The sequence below is a fragment of the Lutjanus erythropterus genome, chromosome 19 (genome assembly GCF_056507025.1).
Source record: "Lutjanus erythropterus isolate fLutEry1 chromosome 19, fLutEry1.hap2, whole genome shotgun sequence".
NCBI lineage: Eukaryota > Metazoa > Chordata > Actinopteri > Lutjaniformes > Lutjanidae > Lutjanus > Lutjanus erythropterus.
The window spans coordinates 10,022,522-10,042,463 of NC_139335.1; the positions used below are offsets into that span (position 1 = coordinate 10,022,522).

The 19,942-nt window shown below is 38.8% G+C and overlaps 1 protein-coding gene across 1 annotated transcript; it reads left to right on the forward strand.

Moving 5' to 3' along the window:
• Nucleotides 1-1,216: 1,216 nt before the first annotated feature.
• galr2b (galanin receptor 2b) lies at nt 1,217-13,686 on the forward strand. The gene is made up of 3 exons (XM_084743974.1): nt 1,217-1,332; nt 6,090-6,472; nt 12,635-13,686. The coding sequence occupies exons 2-3, from the start codon at nt 6,099-6,101 to the stop codon at nt 13,395-13,397; spliced, it is 1,137 nt and encodes a 378-aa protein (XP_084600100.1). The 5' UTR covers nt 1,217-1,332; nt 6,090-6,098; the 3' UTR covers nt 13,398-13,686.
• Nucleotides 13,687-19,942: the final 6,256 nt, after the last annotated feature.

The following is a 19,942-nucleotide window of genomic DNA, read 5'->3' on the forward strand; positions in this document are numbered from 1 at the left end:
TAGGGGAGTTACAGCTCCAGTGTATCATTGAGCCATATTTCAGGTCCACCCAAAAAATCCTGAACGCTGAAATAATGAAAAACAGCTCCACAGTCTAACTCCACAATTCAGTATTCTATATTTCTCATGTTTTCTGTCTTTTAACGTATATAATGTGTTCAGAAAAATCTCTGAATTTCCTTTACACAGATTTGAATGATATCCTTGACAACCACTTAGCTATTTAGTGATATAGTTGGCAGGTATAGTTTCATAGAGAGAAAATAGCTCCTCCATTAAACTGCTCACAATTTCTGTGGATTATCCTGAAAGGTATTTTTTGATGCTTTGAGCACCGCAAGTCAGTTATAGCCATGTTACTGACACTATGGTAAATAAAGATGGTCCTTTCACATGACCCAAAGCACAATGTTTGCCACCCGAACCAGCACAGTATACCGTTGATATCTAACAGGTAAATATGAAAATTAATTTTAACACATACATCAAATCCCTGAAGTGATTTATCTGGTCCTAAAAGATAGTTAGGTGGTTATAAGAAAATAAAGGCATTTGTTTGGAAACAGTATGTATGGTCAGTACTAATTTTTAGGCAAAATAATTTCCAGTGATTGAGTATTTTCTCCTCTGGGACACAGAGACTATTAAAGAGACAATCATATTGAAGTCCCAGGCACCCACAGTGATGTCAGCCGCCTGCTTTAATTTTGAAAAGCCGACACTGAACTAATATTACCCACCTCTAACATTATCTGTATAGACAGTATTATTTTTCCCTCTTGAATTAATTGTCTAAATTGAGTCGTGCTCTCTTTTAGACACTCACTACACAATAAACCATGTTAAAGATGAATGCAAATGCAAAGGCTTCTGTCTCATTTAAAAAGATTTAAGTGCATATGCAGATTCTTCGGAGGGACAATCAGTGTTGCTCAAAGGTTATTTGTCGGGGGAACCTCCTGATTATGCACTGATTGTGAAGACATTGCCAGGCGCTGCAGCCTCCCTTCCATACCTTCGCCCTGCAATCCTTTTCTGCAGTGAAGTGTGAACATTAAAGTGAATGTGGAGGAGGAGTCCTCACTGGGGGGAGAGGGGTTGGGGTGGAGGAGGGGATGGAGGGGTGGGGGGGGAGGCGGAGAGAGAGAGAGTAAGATAGCAGCAACACAGGGAGATAGCGATGTACACTGGGAGAACAGAGGCTTCAGTATAAAGAGTATGAGCATCTTACCAGAGCACGTCTGCTGGCCGTGTTGTTGCTCTTAATCTGAGCTGAGCGCTGAAGCTTTGGATACTGTTACTACAACTGCCCACCCACCCATCACCAGCCTGGTAGGTTTTATCCCACTGCATCTGCATGCTGATTATGGAAATAGAAATGTTTGAAAGGATCTATAGAACATTTGCAGTTCAAATTTCTGGTGCAAAATTAGCATTTTATTTTTCATAATTTGATTACGGGATGCAGAAATTTTAAAGCTGCTTGTCTGATATCTAAAGTTTGGTTGGTAATCTCACCATAACACCTGCCAGAGGAGGATTTAATGCAATTGTATGTTGTTTATTGATAAAGGTGCAAAATGTGCTAATGTAATCCATTCTTTTCTTTATGCTGGAGACTCTCCTGTCAAATTAAGATGTTTTCCCTTCATCCACATCACCCTTCTCCTTCCTCTCCTCCTCCTCCTTATTCCCTCTGGCTCTGCTGTTCTCATTACTCATTGTTTCGTTTCTAAATTGTACCCTCACATCGGTCAGGTTGAGCTCAGTCAAAGTCTGCAAATTCCTCAACCTGTCAGGTCCCACACGCTCTATTACCAGCTCATAAAGCTCCTGTATGTCCATCCCTTTTTTCTCTGATCCCCCCTGAGATTCTTGAACATGTTCTGTGCTGGCTGAAGTCTTTGCCCTGCTTTCTGACTGCAGTCAGAAATTTAATATCAGTCCAGATTGTCTTCCCTAGCTGGAAGAAAAGGGAATCAGCCGCACAATGAGAGAGGCTGCTAAAGTCAGGGATGGACATAGAGCTGGGAGGAAAATTCCTCTGCAGCATGAAGCAGCTGATGCTAATATAACCCTGCCTCTTTATCAGGTTAATAAGAATATATTCCTCCACTATCTCCACTTTAGAGTGTCATTTGCCTGTGATCAGTTCTTCATTTCGCTCTCAGTCACGATTCTGATTATGCAGATAAACTGCCAGCAGTTTCTCCTCAAAGGATGTTGAAAGTTTAATAATGTTTAATAATTCATTTTAAGATGCTGAGATTTGAGGAACGGAAGCAAAAAAGCCTGAAGATGACTTATATAGTTTTTAATGGTGTATATTTGCAGATTTATTTCCCTGTGGTTTTGCTCTACATGAAATGACAATAGAACTGCGACTGATTGTTTCATCATGTCCGGTGAGACATCTGCCAAATTAAAATCTAATCTGTGCATCTTCAAGTCGCTTTGTTTCAGTCTGAGCTTCTCAGTGCTGCTTATCATTTCAGCTCCATGAATTTTATAAATGATCCCACTTGTCCTGCCATAGATATGGAGACTTAATTAATCATGCGGGTTTCATATAAAATGCGAGTCTCTTACATTAGGTGGGATAATTAGTGACCTTCATTCTTGCTTCGTCTGTTCAGTTCAGATTAAGCCACTTTCTTGTTTTAGGGTGAGCCCATGAAAAATCGTTTATGCTTCTTCTTTTCTCTCTTTTTTCCTGTGATGGTTGTAGCCTGAGTGAGGCAGAGCATGGTGTTACCAAGTATGTGGGTTGTTTCCTGTTTTTCTGTCACTTTCATTGCTGCACTTTGCCAGCATAACACAGACCATGTGGTGGTAATCAGAAAGATAACATAATTCGATGAAATCTATGATGCTGAACCCTGTTTTCTCTTCAAACGGTTATACAAAACTGCCATTTCTATATGCATGTTGGAGGGTGATATAGCATAATTTTTTTTCACTACAGAAGACTGCCCATTTAGGTGCTTTGAAGTCTGCATGGCAGAAAGATGAAAATTTCCTCTTAAATCTGCATGAAGAGCTAATAAATATACACTTGAACTAAATATGGTGCATCTGCATCCAGGTGCTGATCATTACCTGTAGTACTCCAAAGCCTCTGGAGTACCAAGGCACTTCAGTTATACAGAAGAAGGCCCGCTCTTTAAACCCTCATGAATGCACTGGTTCAAATCCTGAGAAATAATATTTTGAAGGCTGGGCAAATGCACTTATCATTTCGATCTGTCTTAATGTCCAATCCAATCCAATTGAACAAACCTGTTACCTGAAAATTGCATTTACGCACTACAAAATGTTCAATTCCAGACATCAACCAATTCTTGAGGGTATAAAAAAATTAATGTTTCTGTAAATGAGTGATAAATAGGCTGTTTCTGGTTAAACAATAAGGATCTAACACTTGCTTTTAAAAACAATATATAGACTCATAAACAAAATCTCTTTCAATCATATGACAAACTAGATGATGATGTCTGTGCCCGCAGAGACCCTGCCCTCTATCTATATTTCCTTTTTTTCTCATTTTTCTGTTTTGCTCAGGACGCTTTACCAACCCCAAACATTGGTATTTGACATCCTGGTATCTTTCTGATGCATTTATGAACAGCTTGGACAAATCCTTCTGATTCTGCCTTTAACAAACAACACACTGATGCACTGGATTATGCGGTACTGTTGTCAAATCACAGCAAGAGTTAAAACGAAACACGCATGGTTTGCAGTCTCAGCTGCTCATTCAGTATAGGTCAACACTTCATCTGGAAGAGAAGTCTTCAACGGATAGATGGGATCAAATTTAACATCTGGAGACATCAGGCTTGTGTGTGTCTCTCTTCACGGTGACTCATACTTCACCATTTAGAGACCCTCTTTACTTTCAAGCTCCAATTTTAAGCCACTCGCCATTTAGTAATAATTTCACACACAAAAAAAGCCTGAGAGCGCATGCTGGCGTCACTGGAGAAGCCACTTTGCAGAAGTGCAACACGTCAGAAGCTCTACTCTGGCTTTATTATTGTTCAGAAATGGACAGAGATTCACCACAGTTCATCATGAATAGATGATGTGTTTTGAAATCAAATTGCTTCTGGTCTTGAATCTATACAGACGACAGCTCTGGGTTTAAGGCGATTCCCTGGATTAGAGAGGAGAGGATCTGAGTCACCTGCTGCACCTGACTCTGAACACTTACCTGAAAACCTTGTAGTTCATCTTTGAAGCCAACAAATCGCTGCAGTGTGTTACAAGAATAAAAACCAGCCAAGCATTAAAATTTCACTTTAAAGTTTACCCTCTTTTCTCACTGAGTGACTGACAGTAAACCTTTCAAAAAAGATTTATTCAGCATCACCATTTCATTTCAACATTTCCATTCATATTAAAACCCAAATCTAGAAATATACTGCACTGCAGCCTTTCCCTATTCCCTGGACACATCTGACAGAACATCACCAGCTAATTAAAAACAGCCTCTCATTCTTGTCTTATTTATTTTGTGGCATGACTCAAACAAGGATTAATTGGATGAAGAAATGTTCTGGTGCGTGCAGGCTTGTCAACTTTTTTAGTATAATTTCAAAAGTTGCAAAGACTAACTCGCCACTAAACCCCCTCTGAGTGAGCTCCTTTGTCGTGATGCAAAATACAGGGAGTCCTGGGAGGTTTGAGACCCCTTGACTGACATGGAAGACCCCCGGAAAGCCTCAACAGCAAAGCTTTTTAGGGGAAAAATCTTTTAAAAATTTTGTCAGTTGTCACTAAAATACTAAATACCGTTGTGGTGTTTCCTCTTATATTGCCATTTAATATCCTTTTGTTTCAGTAAGGCCTTCTTCCATGTGTGGCACTGTTGCAAATGGTCCATAATCCAAATGTTGTGTAGTTAAGAAAGCCTAACATTACCCTGTCCAACCTGAAAAGAACTATTTTTTCTGCTTTGACATCATGGTAAAACATGCAGACTCAGATATTGAGTACTGACCATCAGTGCATGTGCCCTGTCTTTAAGCGAAGTAGATGATACTGGACTGGGTTAACTTGGGTATTTTTAAACCTAGACTCCATATTTTTGTGCCTAAGTGATTAATGGAACTAACTGAAAGTGGTCCAGCTGAGACAGTCGCAGCTGTCAGCCATATAACAGGCTGCAATTTAATCCTTGGGGGCAAAATGTCAAGATATGTCCACTATAAGTGCTTGTTTTTGCTGCTGACAGGCTGAGATTGTCATTGTCTGGAAAGGCTCCCTTCAGTGACAGACGTTTTTTTTTAAAGAGTAAGATACATTTTGTTTAACCAGAAAACTTTATCGCTGTCACCAAAACTACCACCTCTATTTACAAAAATAGTAATTCAAACTCAACAGAAACAAAATAAAACTCACCAAACCCACCCTGGTTCACCTTTCCATTGTTCCACCAATCACCAACTCGGTGGTTGAAATAAACCCTTCATTCATTGATACAGATGATTCTTCGGATTCAACACGCTGTGCCCCCTCTGCCTCCATCTTTTCTGTTGACTGACTTCCCTCTCACTTCTCTCCGCACCTCCATTTTCACATCTAACTTGGTGGTTTTTGGAACAGTGGAAAGAAACCAAGATATTTTTTTTGTTTTTGTGTGTTTTATTTTGTTTCTTTAAAGTTTGAATGAAGGATGTTTCACAATGATAAAATTACTGTTTCTGGTTAAACAAAAAAATCTTTCTTTTCAACAGAAAGGTCTCTCTCTGTAGGAATTCTTTCATCATGTTATCAGACACAGAAAAACAATCTGAGCCTGTCAGTGCCAAAAGCAAGCACTTTTAGTGGACATGCTTTGACATTTACCAATTGTCCATAGGGGTTACATTGCAGCCGACAGCTCAGCGGTCTCGCTCAGTAGTGGACCAATTTCAGAAACTGTTGTCCCCAGGAGTCACTTATAAACAAAAACATGGGAAAATTGGGTCCCAGATGAAAAATACAGAATTCGCCCTATAAGACGTCCACCCCCAGAGACATAAAAGAGCGAAAAGCCCTGGGATAATTTTCTTGACATGTCCATCTTCTCTCTTCTCTTGTTTCAGACTTGCAAAATGTCTGACTTTGAGGATTTTAGCAAGCTGGGAGGCCAGGCAAATGTGTCTGAAAGCTACCAGCTGAACCCCACCAGTGTGATCGTGTCGGTGGTCTTCTCCCTCATATTCCTGCTGGGCACCATCGGCAACAGCCTGGTGCTCGCCGTGCTTCTGCGGAGCGGGCAGGTCGGGTACAACACCACCAATCTGTTCATACTCAACCTGAGTGTGGCTGACTTCTTCTTCATCATCTTCTGCGTCCCTTTCCAAGCCACCATCTACTCTCTGGAGGGCTGGGTATTCGGCTCCTTTATGTGCAAAGTGGTCCACTTCTTCATCAACCTCACCATGTACGCCAGCAGCTTCACGCTCGCTGCCGTCTCTGTTGACAGGTAAGTTCATCATCACGCATGCAGATAAACACAATGCAGCCTATTACACAACAAACCAGTTGCTAATCTTCACCCACACACCGGGTCCTAGTGTTGCATTCAAAACATCTAATGACCTTGAAATAATTATTGTGATAAAATAAGAGAAGAGGGGGATGATTGTTAGTGTTATTAGCACTGCTTTTCAAAGACCACATTTCCCACAAAGCCCTTTGCTTCTTGTTGCTAAAGGTTGTTGCTTTATTGCATCGCTTGTTTTGCTTGACCAACATCCAAAACCCCAAGACTATTCAATTAACAAAAAAAAAAAAAAAAGATGAACATTTTCATATTTGAGAAGTTGGAACCAGATATTAATTGATTGTCAGAACCTTTGATGATTAAAGGTAGAATATGCAGGAATTGCAGTGATTCAAAGTTTGCCCCTCCATCCTGGTTTAATGAACAATAAAGTTAATTAGAGAGGCACCGATATTAGAAACAAACTATTAATCAGAGAAATTAAATGTTATTTGCTGATTGTTTCACAGGAGTTATGTCCTACAGCACAGATAAAAACGTCCACGCCTCTGCACAATCCTGCAGAGGTTCTGGTGTCCAGATTTTGTGTGAATGCAGCTGAAGCTGTGTGTCAAACAGACACACAGTGGTGTGGGGGCTGCAGACCACTGCTCAAAGGTTGACGCCTACAAAAGTCCTGAACACAGCAAAATACTGAGAAAATGAGAAAGTACAGACAAATCCATTGACCGCTTTGTGCGTTCCGCCATCTAACGGTGCCGCCATACTGCAGAAAGGCATTCATCACTGCTGTGCCACATCATAGTGTCTGTCACTCTCTTTGTCCACTGATCTTGTTCATAAGGGAAAGTCTTGCAAGATCTTACATGGTCTGAGGTTCCCTTCAAGACACCGTGTCTGTTGTTGCCTGCAGGCAAATATGTTGATCTGTATGCCCAGGGAATCTATGTAGAGTGAGCGGTTTTAGTCAAGGGTGCTCTTCATGAAGTAAAAGCTTGTGTATTTTGTATTCCTTTTTTATTTCCAAAGATGAAGTTAACACTTACTGGAGCAGCTGAGAACTGCACAGGTTCTCCATGACTTTCTAAACATCGTCAAAAGTAATGTTACATAAAAAGCACGTTTTTGTGCACTAATTATGACAGCTCGCATTCAAGCACACGCATACTACAGACAGAGGACAGGACCTCTGCAGATACAGACGCCACCGCTCACTTCGAGTGGGTCAGAAGTGGTGATTAAGAGGGATTATTTTTATGAGCCTTGTTATTTTGGGAAAATCCTACATGATATGCCTTTAATATTCTTGAACTGATTAGTTGACCTTCCCTAAGTCCTGCCCCTTTTTGCTCTGTGCTCCTGTAACAGTTGAGCAAAATGTTAGATAACTATTAGCAAACAACTGATGAAGATTAGCCAGGTAGCTAGCTAGCGTTTTGCCAACAACAGGTATATGTGGTTTTTACAGGTCCCCTAGCAACATTTTCTTCCACTGAGTACCCACAGTTTCCTTCCACTGGGTACCAAGCTTGTTTAACCGTTATTGGATCCATAGCCTAATTCCCATCCTCGTATTATTTATTTTTTCTTTTAATAAATGTTGCATTGTACAGTCAAATTAAAGTTTATTCCTTCTTGACACTCATTTAATGTGTTTTTTTTATTACAAATTTAATATGGATTGAACTTTGGCACTAATAATCAAACTGTATTATCTCTAAAATCCAAACATATTTACAAGAGAACAGAGTTTTTCTATTCTTTGATGAAATGTCATGCAGTTCAGAAAAAACTCTCTTTCATTGCTCTGGTGCAGGCATGTTGCTCCACAACTGAGGTGAAAAAGAAGAAATTCAATAATTCAAGGGCTCATATTATTAATTCAAGGGAAGATTTTCAAGGCTATGAATCTGGGAATTCAAAGAAATTATGTACTGAGTACACCTTTAAATACAATGCAGATGCTGCTACGTATCGCAAGGACAACACTTTATAATAAGGACAGAAAACCATACACTGTATAATATACAGTGTATGGAGTGTCTGTGATGTAACCCATAGGTTTTTATAGAATCACTATAGAGGTTGTCTTCTGCAGAAAACATGTTCTTAAAGCTACTACAATGAACTTTCATATTTTGTTGATTTTGGAGGCCCCTGTGGACAAAAGTAGTAGTGTTAAAAAGTAGTAAAAAGTAGTAGTGTCGCCATCATAGCCACAAAATATAATGTCAAAAATACAATTATCTAAATAAAAATATCCTCCTGCTTCTTTTTTTTCTTCTACTGTGACTTTGTCTGAAAATGTAGTCACTACAATTTACTGTATGTGATTAGTCAATACTCAGTATATCATGATGAATTAGGCCACCATTAGTTCCTACTTTTCCTAATGGCGAGAAAAAGGAATTTGTGATAAAACCTGCACTTAATCATCATGAGCCAATAAATGATGCATTATGTTAGTACATGTTTTCTACCTCTATCATAATGTGTAACCTTGCAACTATTCTCAGGGATGGGAATCATATTTACATTTACTAATTAGTATGAATTTTCTTAGACAACATCAATTATCAATGCATAAAATAATGTATTCAAGGTCACACTTTGTTCATGCTATGAATTCTTGTATTTACTACGTTTATCACAGTGTCACAATAAGGTGCAGTTAATTCATCACAAATGTATTTTTCTCATTAAAAAAAAACAACTTAGGTCACATCATGTGCAGCACCACTGTTAATCAAAGAACCATTAGACCCTCCAGAGATGCTGAATCTGTAGCTGAAAATCTTATGAGAGAATCACACATTATCCCTGGCTTTAAATGATATCACCCACAGAGTAAACTCTTGCCTGAGCCATCATTATAGCTGTTGGGAAACATTGTCATCTCAGTCAATATGGACCGTCAGTGCGCAGCTGCCCTCTGCAGCAGACACCCTCTGCTCACACTGGCTGTGTTTACTCTTTAGAGGATTCAATAGATTTTTCAGCCCGCTAGCCAGACGCTTCCTGGCCCCTCTAGAAAAGAGCAGGAACATCTGAGTTGGGAGGTTAATGAATTTCTGCTGTTTTCCTCCTCGGTTCCTGTGTAACAAAGTGAGAGAAGGCAGCAGCTTATAGTTACACTTTAGACCAGGAATCCCCAGCAGGAATTAAATCACAGTTCGGCCTGAATGAGCAGCAGCACACACACACTCACACAGCAGTTTGATCCAAAGTCTCAGGCTGCTGCGGTACGCTACCCACACGTTTACTTTGATTTTAAGCCAGAGAAAACATCCAAAATGGATTCCATACAAAGCAAGACATTTGGGAATTGTTGCTTCTCATCATCTTATCATCTATATTATCTTATCTTGTCAGATTTTATGTTGTGGCATATTTTTATTTTTTTTTACAAATTAATACACTGTACAGCTAAGACTCTGAACTAAAAGACAGTGTATTTTTTGTCTACATACCCACAGGGGTCAGGAGAATATTGCACACTATGTTGCTTTCTTATGTCATTTTAGTCTCTCAATTCCTCCTGGTGGGCTCCAAGGAACTGTCTGTGAAAAATTGGTTGATAAGATAAATTTACATATGACAACACTGAATAAAAGTATTTACTTTAATTCATTTGACGTTTTTTAAATGATATTTTTCACTGTGCATATGTCGAGGCTGTAGTATCAGTTCATAAATTTGGCAACAGTCCGATATGATCAATGTTACATCTCCAGACATTTAGAAAGAAAATTCTGGAACAGCATCTGTACTGAGCCGGTACTTTGTGAAGCAGGAAATTCAGTCATGGCTCATTTCACTCAGTGTGGTGATTTTGTGTTTCACTCAACAGATTCGGAGACTACTTTTCTGCATTTTAATCCATCTCCGCTCTGGCAAAACATAATTTAGAATCTGAACAAAAACACAACAATCTTGTCAGGCCTCGACAGACCCTCCAGTGTTCTTTACTAAATCAGACAATTTCAGCCAAGCACACGTGTAATGTCTGTTGTCCAAGCCACTGAGCTTCCATATGTGACAAGCAGGTTCTGCATTTTCCTTTGATGTGCAACATAAGTGTCTTAAGCCCCATTTCAGTGAGGTTTCAAAGACCAAAGGGGCTGCTTCTTCTGATTCTGGAGAGCCGGGTGAAGTGTCCTGTGATGTAGACGGGGAGGACATGGTTTTGCAGCTTTACCAAGAATCCCTGCTTTTGGCAAGAGAGGCTGCAATACCTCAAGTACACCCTCAGAGTATATTAGCTCATAAAGCAGGATGTTGAATATAGCAAGTATGTGTTAAAACACAAACAAAGCAGGTGATTAGGAGGCAGACGTTTTCAGCAATCATATGTGAAAAGCAGTTTAGTATCAGACTATTCAAAGAGACCTGAGCCATGAAAAATATTAAGCTCTTTTTTCATGATACCACATGATGTGTGGTGGGATTTGCGCCTTTATCGCCTACCTGCTAGCCAACATCAACAGCACAGCATGTTCTGTGCTATTGTCATGGCTTTGCAATACATACAAGATCAGACCCTATTGAAACCCCTACAAAGCCTCTCTGTGGATGTTGCAGCCAGCTTGCCACATTTCTCCTTTATTCAATAAAGCCCACAAATAACCATGTTAAATAATAGTATCATCCAACACAGAGCCTGCAGTGTGAGCCACAATGCTCTTAACAGTGAATGTGGAGGTGGCAGCATCCTTGGTTGATTAAATTTTAGGTGAAGTTAACAAAATCATTTCATCTTCACCTGAGCAGCAGCGCTCTCTGCATGTGACAGCAACACGCATGGTGAATCTTTGACACCAGTATAAGTTTAATTGTAACCCACAACTGAGATGTGTGTTGTGACGATTTATTCTGGATTTAACTTTCAACATTTAGTCTCAGCTTCATTTATCTCAAATCTCTCAGTCAGTCGTGGTTAGCATTTTATTGGTTGAGTTTTAAAGCAACTCAATAATTAACTGAAAACACAAACTGAAGTAAAACAAAACAAGCTTATCTAATATGCTAATATTTACCCCCTGGAATAATTTTAATCAGCGATTCAGCTTTTCATCAGCTTCACCCGCAGTGTGTGAAAGAAAAGTACTGCAGGTCCTTCCATCCTGCTGCTGTCAGACTTTACAACCAACTTCACTCCTAGTAGATCATAAACACTCTAACAGACAGACTCACTGCAATATCCATGTATAAATGCTTCAAATACTTCAGACTTTATTGCCATATGTACAGAAAGCAGTCTGTCACACAGTACTATAAAATTCTTATTCTGAACGTCCTGCAGCGACATCAGACAACAAATGAACACAATAAGAAAACAACATAAGCCATAAATAACATATGTGCAAACAGAAAAAAAAAGATATGCAAAAGTACATAGAAGTGCAAGAAAAGTATGTAGTATATATGGCATGTAAACCAGTCAGACCTCTGTGCAATCATGTAAATTCAGCTGCTGATGCTTCTGGTGTTGTGTTAAACTCTTTTGCTACGGTGATAAAGCAAATAATAAGGGATTATCACATCTCATGTCTCCTCATAATCTCATCTAATCTAATTTCATCTCATCAGATCTCCTTTTATTGCATCTAATCTATCATCTAATCTTATGTCATCTAATCTCATCTCATTCTCTCACCTCATTTTATTTTATTATTATTATTTTATCACATTTTATCTGATATCATCTCATCTCATCTCATCTAATTGCATGACATCTGATTCTCTCATCTTATTTTATGTTATCTAATCTAATCTAATCTCATCTCATCTAATCTTATGATTTACACAAACTCTTGCTGTTCAGATTCTTGAGGTTTTAAAGGACTTTGTAGCAGCTCTTTCCCTCCACCAGTCAAAAAAAAAATCTGCTGCAGCAGATTAAATAGCAGCCACTGGCTAATGAATAATTTCACTTTATAGTTATATTTAAAACATTATGTAAATCTAGATTTTAGTTCAGAAGTTTATTTTCAGTTTGCTTTTAATGGTGAAATAGCAGGAGAGTGACACTCTGTCAGCCTATAATCATCATACTGAACCACAGTGGCTCAGCATGACCACTAATTATCATGTTTATATGATTTGGCTCACATGTGAGTGTACTCATTTGTCTCTTTGTAGGTATCTGGCCATTCGTTACCCACTGCGCTCCAGAGAGCTACGGACCCCGTGTAACGCAGTAGTTGCCATGGTGATCATCTGGGGTCTTTCCCTGGTCTTTGCGGGTCCTTATCTCAGCTACTACGACTTGATTGATTACGCCAACAGCACTGTGTGCATCCCCGGCTGGGAGGAGCAGAACCGGAAGGTGCTGGACACCTGCACCTTCCTGTTTGGCTATGTCATCCCCGTGCTGATTGTGAGTCTCTCTTACACTCGAACCATCAAGTACCTGTGGACAGCCGTCGACCCTCTGGACGGCATGTCGGAATCCAAGAGGGCCAAACGTAAAGTCACTAAAATGATCATCATTGTCACTGTGCTGTTCTGCATATGCTGGCTGCCATACCATGTGGTGATCTTGTGCTACCTGTACGGAGACTTCCCCTTCAATCAGACCACGTATGCCTTCAGGCTTCTCTCTCACTGTATGGCCTACGCCAACTCCTGCGTCAACCCCATCGTGTATGCTCTGGTGTCCAAGCACTTTCGCAAGGGCTTCAAGAAAGTGTTCAGCTGCATTCTCAGTAAAAATGGGAGGAATAAGGTTCATGTTGTTCATGTGGCCAACACTGTGCCTGGTTTTGAAGCAGGCTCCACCGAGGTGTCACAGATGAACGAGGAGAACATACGACAGAATGAATGTGAGATGATTAACAGGCCGATTGCAGAGCCAAGAGAAGCCACAGTGACACTAAATTTGCCCTTTCAGCGGCAGACTTGACAAGTGATTCAGCTTTGCTGAGTACAGATTGCCTTATGTGAAAGACATTGCAGCTAATATTTAACAAAATGTGCAAATTTCTCATCATGATTTTCACACTTTTGGTGGCAAACAGGAGAGGAGTCAAAAGGATTCATGCAAAAAATATAATTACACAAATAAATACAGAGCACTAAAGGGACAGTTTACCCCAAAGTCAAAATTTTCCCCTGGCCTGTAGTGCTATTTATCCATCTAATTTTTGCGGTGCACGTTTTGGAGATACAGGCTGTAGAGATGTCTGCCTTCTCTCCAGTAAAAATGACACTGAGCTTGTGGTGCTCAAAGCACCAAGAAAATGCATCAACAAAAAGACATCAAAACCGCTGTCTCTTTCCAAAAATCACGACCCAGTGACTCAAGATAATCCGCACACCTTGTCGTGAGCAGTTTCATGTTGAAAATCGATAGATTCTTAGGTTGTTCACATAGATTCTACTGCAAGAAGGGAGTATTTCTTATATGAAACTGCTCACAACAAGGTATGTGGATTATCTTGGGTCTTGGGTTTTTGTTTTTGTAAAAAGACAATGGTTTTGAATTTTTCAGATGTATTTTTTAGTGCTTTGAGCACCACAAGATGAGTGCCGTTTAGTCCCATTAGACTGGAGAGAAGGCAGACACCTCTGCAGCCGATATCTGCAAAACTCTGCAACTCACACCAAACTATCTAGACACTCAGACACTATCTATATGCTCAGTCAGAAGGGTTTGTGTTAAATAAAGTGAAAAATACTCAGTATTTCCTGTTTCCACCATTTGCCTTAACCATGGCCTGCACTTTGGTATTTATTTAACTTTTTTCAGTATTAGAGAATCTACATAATTCCAGCACTTTTTAGGAGCAGCACAGAATGTGTCTCATAATGTTACAGTATGTTTTACCTTTTCCCTTTTCAAAAGCCAAAAGTGTTTCAAATGCCCAAAGATGTTCAAGGATTGACCACTGTGTTGGGGTTTCATGTAAGTTAGCACCACTCAGCACCTGATGCAGGTTGAGGGTCGTAAAGTCTGAAGGAAAAGCATTTCTTCACATCCACCAATGTGAAGTCGACACAACACTGCAGTATCTCCAATAACATGTTGCTGCTTAAATCTCTTACGTGGTTTTTTCATCAGATAATCACAAGTGTAATCTTCAAAGTCCAGTTTTAAAAGTGTGAGTCTATTATTAAAGGTCCAGTGTGTAAGATTTAGGGGCATCTATTGGCAAAAATTAAATAGAATATTCATAAGTATGTTTTCATGATCAAAACACTGTGAGGCTATGTTCCAGTGCCATGTTTCTACAGAAGCCCAGAATGGACACACCACTACACACAACAACTAGAGAAGTAAAATCACGTTTTGTGAGTTTTGTTGCTACCGTAGTTTCTCCTACATGTTTGGAAGGGGAGGGAGAGGCAAGATGCTTGCAAAATGCAAGCTCACCACTAGATGCCACTAAATCCTACACACTGGTCCTTTGAGGTTGTAGTTTATCCAAGTGGACCAGGATTTGATCTGTTTCTTTTGTATCTTGCATGCAGATGCTGTTCTGTCTTGTCAAGATATAACTGTAATTACTGGTATATTTGAATTATATGTTAGAGCATTTAAAAATTAAATTATATTATTATTGTTATATTTCCATTTCATACCTGCATTTAAAATCTCAAATTTTGTATTGGAATCTGGTGTAAGAAGCTCAAGAATCAGGTGTCAAGATGAGTTTTTCTTGTATTTTGCAATGATTGTATTCATGGCATGTTTCGCTTTGGTGTAAAATATTCTATATTTAAATTAATATGTTTATCATTGAGTGCACTTAAGCATTTGCGCGTTGTGTATTTTAAAATGTGTGTATTTTGTGTAATTTCTAAAAGCTGTGAAATGATTATCGTCATATACATGGTTTGTTTCGTTTCCTCCTTCAAATGACAGCAGATGCTCAGCATCTCTCTCTCTGTGTCACGCTGTAAGCTCGTGTCCTACCTCAGAGCTGTAAAAAAGAACAATCTTCTTGCCTCTTAGCTGTGCTCTGTTCAGATTGTGTAAGATGCAATTTTCCTTTCCAGAGAATAATTTTCAAACAGGACTTTCTCCTTTGCACTGACCAATTTTTGTCCAGTGTGTCTACTGTGATTTTTTTCCCTTTTCATCTACATCATAAACTTCAGTCTGTTTGTTCTGTTTCATCATGTCAAGTTTTCAACTGTAACATCCTGTAGATTTTAAGAACATACATATATATATATATTTAAATAGATATTTATCAGAATGTTTTAGAACACTGTAAATGACCAAATAAAATATTTTCTGCTGTGAGATTTTAGTGGAGGTTTTATTCAATTCAGCATATGCCTAAATGAACTGAGTGAATAGAAATAAAATAAATGACACCAGAGGACACATGAAATGAGATGGACTCGCCATGCTCATTAAAGTAATATTGCTTGTGCTGTCGAGCTTATTTCAGCAAACATAAAACCAATTACCTCACTGAATATTTTCAGCTTGCTCAGTGCTTCGGATATTTACCTAATGCTTTAGATCTCATGTTGACCTTTATAGCATAGCACTAAAGCTTTAGACCAAAAGAACAAAGGTTTCTTTATCTATCTAAATATCTATGACATCAAGGTAGACAATCCTAAACAACACATTTACATATTCAACTGAGAAAGCCCTCTGAGGAGGAAATCAGAGCAACAAAGGTGGGGTGAATGGGTCAACAAAACATCTGGAGACCACTGTTTGTTTCATGTTTCCTGCCGACTGTCTATGTTTTTTTAAGCACCACTCCCAAATCTTCTCCATGCTTATTAGTGCGACTAGACAATGAATCTCAAGGCTGTTAACCTTAACAACCCCAATTTATGACCTTAGTGTTAGGGTCTAGAGATGACCTCTTCAATATGACAGGTTTGTGTTTGCATATGATAATTCTTTATAAAAAGCTAATAAAAAGCTACACGCTGAGATTGTGTTTCCGTCAATGTATTCCACACGTTTTGTCTGCGTACAACCTAAAGTCTACACAAAATATGACTGGTTAATACTATTCAGAATCAGACGGCACAGACAAACAGAAAACAGGATGCTTCAGATACCGAAATCTTGTCCCTTGCCTACAGATTCTGCACTCATATGTAGATTTCTGTTTGATTGTCTGTGCATACTGTACTAAAATGATATGTTAATATGTTATGTGTCTCTTATATATCTCAGTTGTTTTTTTTAAAACCATTCAATGTAAGAGTACATTTAATTTAATTTGGGATTTTGTTCCATTCTCCCAAAAGCCTTATTTTATAATATAATTTTACAAAACTGTTGCTGCCGCATGGAATTACCATCACCTACTTGTCAGGGGAGGGTCAGAGAATTTCCCAAACCTGGACAAATAAAAGTAAAATTATTTTAGTGAAGAAATCCTTTGACCTTATATCCATGCACAAATAAGATAAGATAAGATAAGACAAGACAAGACAAGACAAGACAAGATAAGATAAGATATGTCTTTATTGATTAACCACAGTGGAGATTCACTGATGTTTATCTATTGCTGACCAGCACTGCATAGCATTTGCTCCAAGCAAAGAAAGCAGCGATATAACATGTTTAAGACAGCAGTGATCCTTAGCCCTGCTGCTTCATTTGGTTTTAATTGGTTCACCATATAGCATATTCCCAGTAAAGACTGGTGGTGTTTTACTTGGGGAGCGGTCACACAGCCCACGCACGAGAAGATCTATAATAGGTGGCATATATAATTTTATATATATTGACTGTCTTATCATCATTCCAAAATCTGCTGTGCTGAACTTGGGGGGGCTTGTTCTGAACTCTGAAAAGTCAGGACCATGTTCCACCTATGTTCCAGAAAAGACAGTATATGACAGGAAATGTATTTCATACTGCATTCATTGTTTGCTCGCTGCCTTAGGCTGCTCACTGCTGTTTTCTGTTGCAGAAGTAAGAGATGATATTAACGAGCGCAGCACAACAGAGCAGATCCCCCAGAGATCACCGCCTCTCTCTGAGGTGAGAGCAGAGCCAGAGGCAGCTCAGGCTCATGTCGTACTTAAAAGAAGACGCTAATGAATAAATTAAACTTCTGTTGTCATAATAGAAGCAGAGCTAAATTGACATTACATAATGATATTGAAACAAAGAACGACTAAGATGTTCTTTAATAATGGATTTCTGTCTGCACAGAAAGGCAGAAGGAAAATAATCAATAAGCCGAGGTGTTGCACAAACACATGGACAATAACCAACCTACAGACAATCCATACATACACAAGCCTTACTCACAGACTAGATTACCTGAGAGATCTGACAGATCTGTAAGTGGTGAGTACATCAGAGGCGCATGGTGGCCCATAACAATTAAGACATCTATTATAAGATGTAGCAGCTTTACAGTCCTTAATGAAAGACCAGAGAAGGGGACTCTGCACTAATGTATTGCTCTACTTGGAAAGTTGCACCTCGAATGAGTCTTATTCATTAGTGTGATGGTAAACTAAAGGATGTTTTTTAGGTGGGAGGCAGCATGTATTCATGTGTTTCACACTTTGCCATCAATGTGTCCACACGCCTGAGGAGTCTGGAGTGAAGCACTGGAATGATTAGACACTTTTTTAATGTTTAATTAATGAGTCAGTGACATTTAGTGTTTTTTAAATTATTTTCTCAAACAGTCTTGCAGTTTCAAGTTTCAAGTTTATTTCTTTTATGTAGCACTTTTAAAAGTAAACAGGTTTTCCACCAAAGTGCTTCACAAAAGTCATATAAAGACCCCTACATGTACGCATAAGGACATGTGCGTAACAGAAATCGTGCAAATAAGAAAAGAATAAAATAGACTTTAAAACCTTAAAAGAGGTCCCCAAAATAAATAAGAACGATTAAAAGCCGGAGAGTAAAAGTTGGTCTGAAGGACCTTCTTAAAAGCGTCAACAGACTAATGGCCTCTAGCGAGCTGTTCAAGAGGCCACTCTTGCAGATTTTGCAGAACATTAAGAGCAATCACCACATCTGTTAATTTCATACCTTTGCAATTCTGCTCTTTATGAGCAGGCTGTTATCCTGGTCTGACGTCAGTAAAGAAACGTTGTAATACAGTTTGAATCTCGATGCATCGCCGGGTCATTTGAAGATATTTCTATTTTGATTCTTGCATGGAAGAGAAAAAACTAATGTTTTGTTTTTCTTGTTGAAGTGTTTTTGATGTCAGGGCTCCTAAACTCGTGGATCCCATGGAGAAAGGTGCTATTTCCATAAATGTACTTACTACAGAAAACTGCCGGTGATCTAACAGTGTTTGATGCTCCGCCAGAAATATCAGGTGTTTCTGTGTGTGTAATTATAAAATAACAGGGTCTTAAAAAGATACATGTAATCCAAAATTATTGTCATCATTACAAGTTAATTATGATCAGATTTTGAAAGATGATGATTAATGATGTCAAGACAATTATTCTGTGATTATGTCTCTTCACGAATAATTAGACACTTTTTTTAGTGGTTAATGAATCAGTTAATGAGTTAAAGTGTTTTTTCAATTATTTTCCGAAACGCTCTTGCAGTTCTCGCAACATTAAGGGCAATCACCACATCGTTTAATTTCATACGTCTGTGTTTTCCCTCTTTATGAGCAGCCTGTTCTCCACTTTCGATGTTTAAGTCGGAAGAGAAATACAGTAATACAGTTTGAAACGTCTGAGACAGTTTGTACTTTTTATGATTTTTATATGAAAGCAACAAGCTCTTTTTTTCGCTGAAGTGCCTTTGAAGTCAGGGCTTCTAAACTTGTAAATGCTATGGACAAAAACTTTAAAAAGCAGCTTTCCTTTGAATATTTTGTTTCTTTCTTCTTATTGTGTCTCTATTGTATTCCTTTTGTTTTGTCTTTTATTTTGATGCACCTCTAGAAAAGTGCTATATAAATACATTTACTTACTTCAGAAAAACTGCTGGTGATGTAAGCGTGTTTAATGTTCAGTTTGTAAGATCAGGTGTTTTTTTTTTCTTGTGTGATTATGAAATAATGGTAACTTAAACTACTTATATTGTAATGGTTAATTCATGACCAAATTTTGAAGGACCGTGATTCATAATCTCAATGTTATTTTTCAGTGATTATGATCTCTTTGACCTTCCAGCGTTCAGACACCAGATGATATAAAGAGATGCACTGACTCACACCAACAACATCTAAATTATCAGAGAAGCTGGATGTTCTACCGCTGAGGCATCAAAGCTTTTACCAAAACACACATCTTACACTTAAAGCTAAATGCTTATCTGCAAAGCGCGGTTAGAGTGGGTGTTCTTTCTTTTTCGTTAATGCCTTCTGTGATGTTGCTGCGGACATCAGGCCTGCCAGGTTGGAAGTGATTGTAAGAAATTCATACTTACGTCACTGACAACCTTGACAGGGTCTGTGTTGGTGCTGCGGTTGCTCTGGAAACCACCTTGCAATTACTCTTCAAGGTTGCTTAAGGTTACAGTCGTGC

Bases quoted from the DNA above. Each gene is read 5' to 3' on its own strand.
- galr2b (XM_084743974.1), top strand. From the start codon at position 6,099: ATGTCTGACTTTGAGGATTTTAGCAAGCTGGGAGGCCAGGCAAATGTG. The intron at 6,473-12,634 runs GTAAGTTCATCA...GTCTCTTTGTAG, and splicing joins GCTGCCGTCTCTGTTGACAG to GTATCTGGCCATTCGTTACC.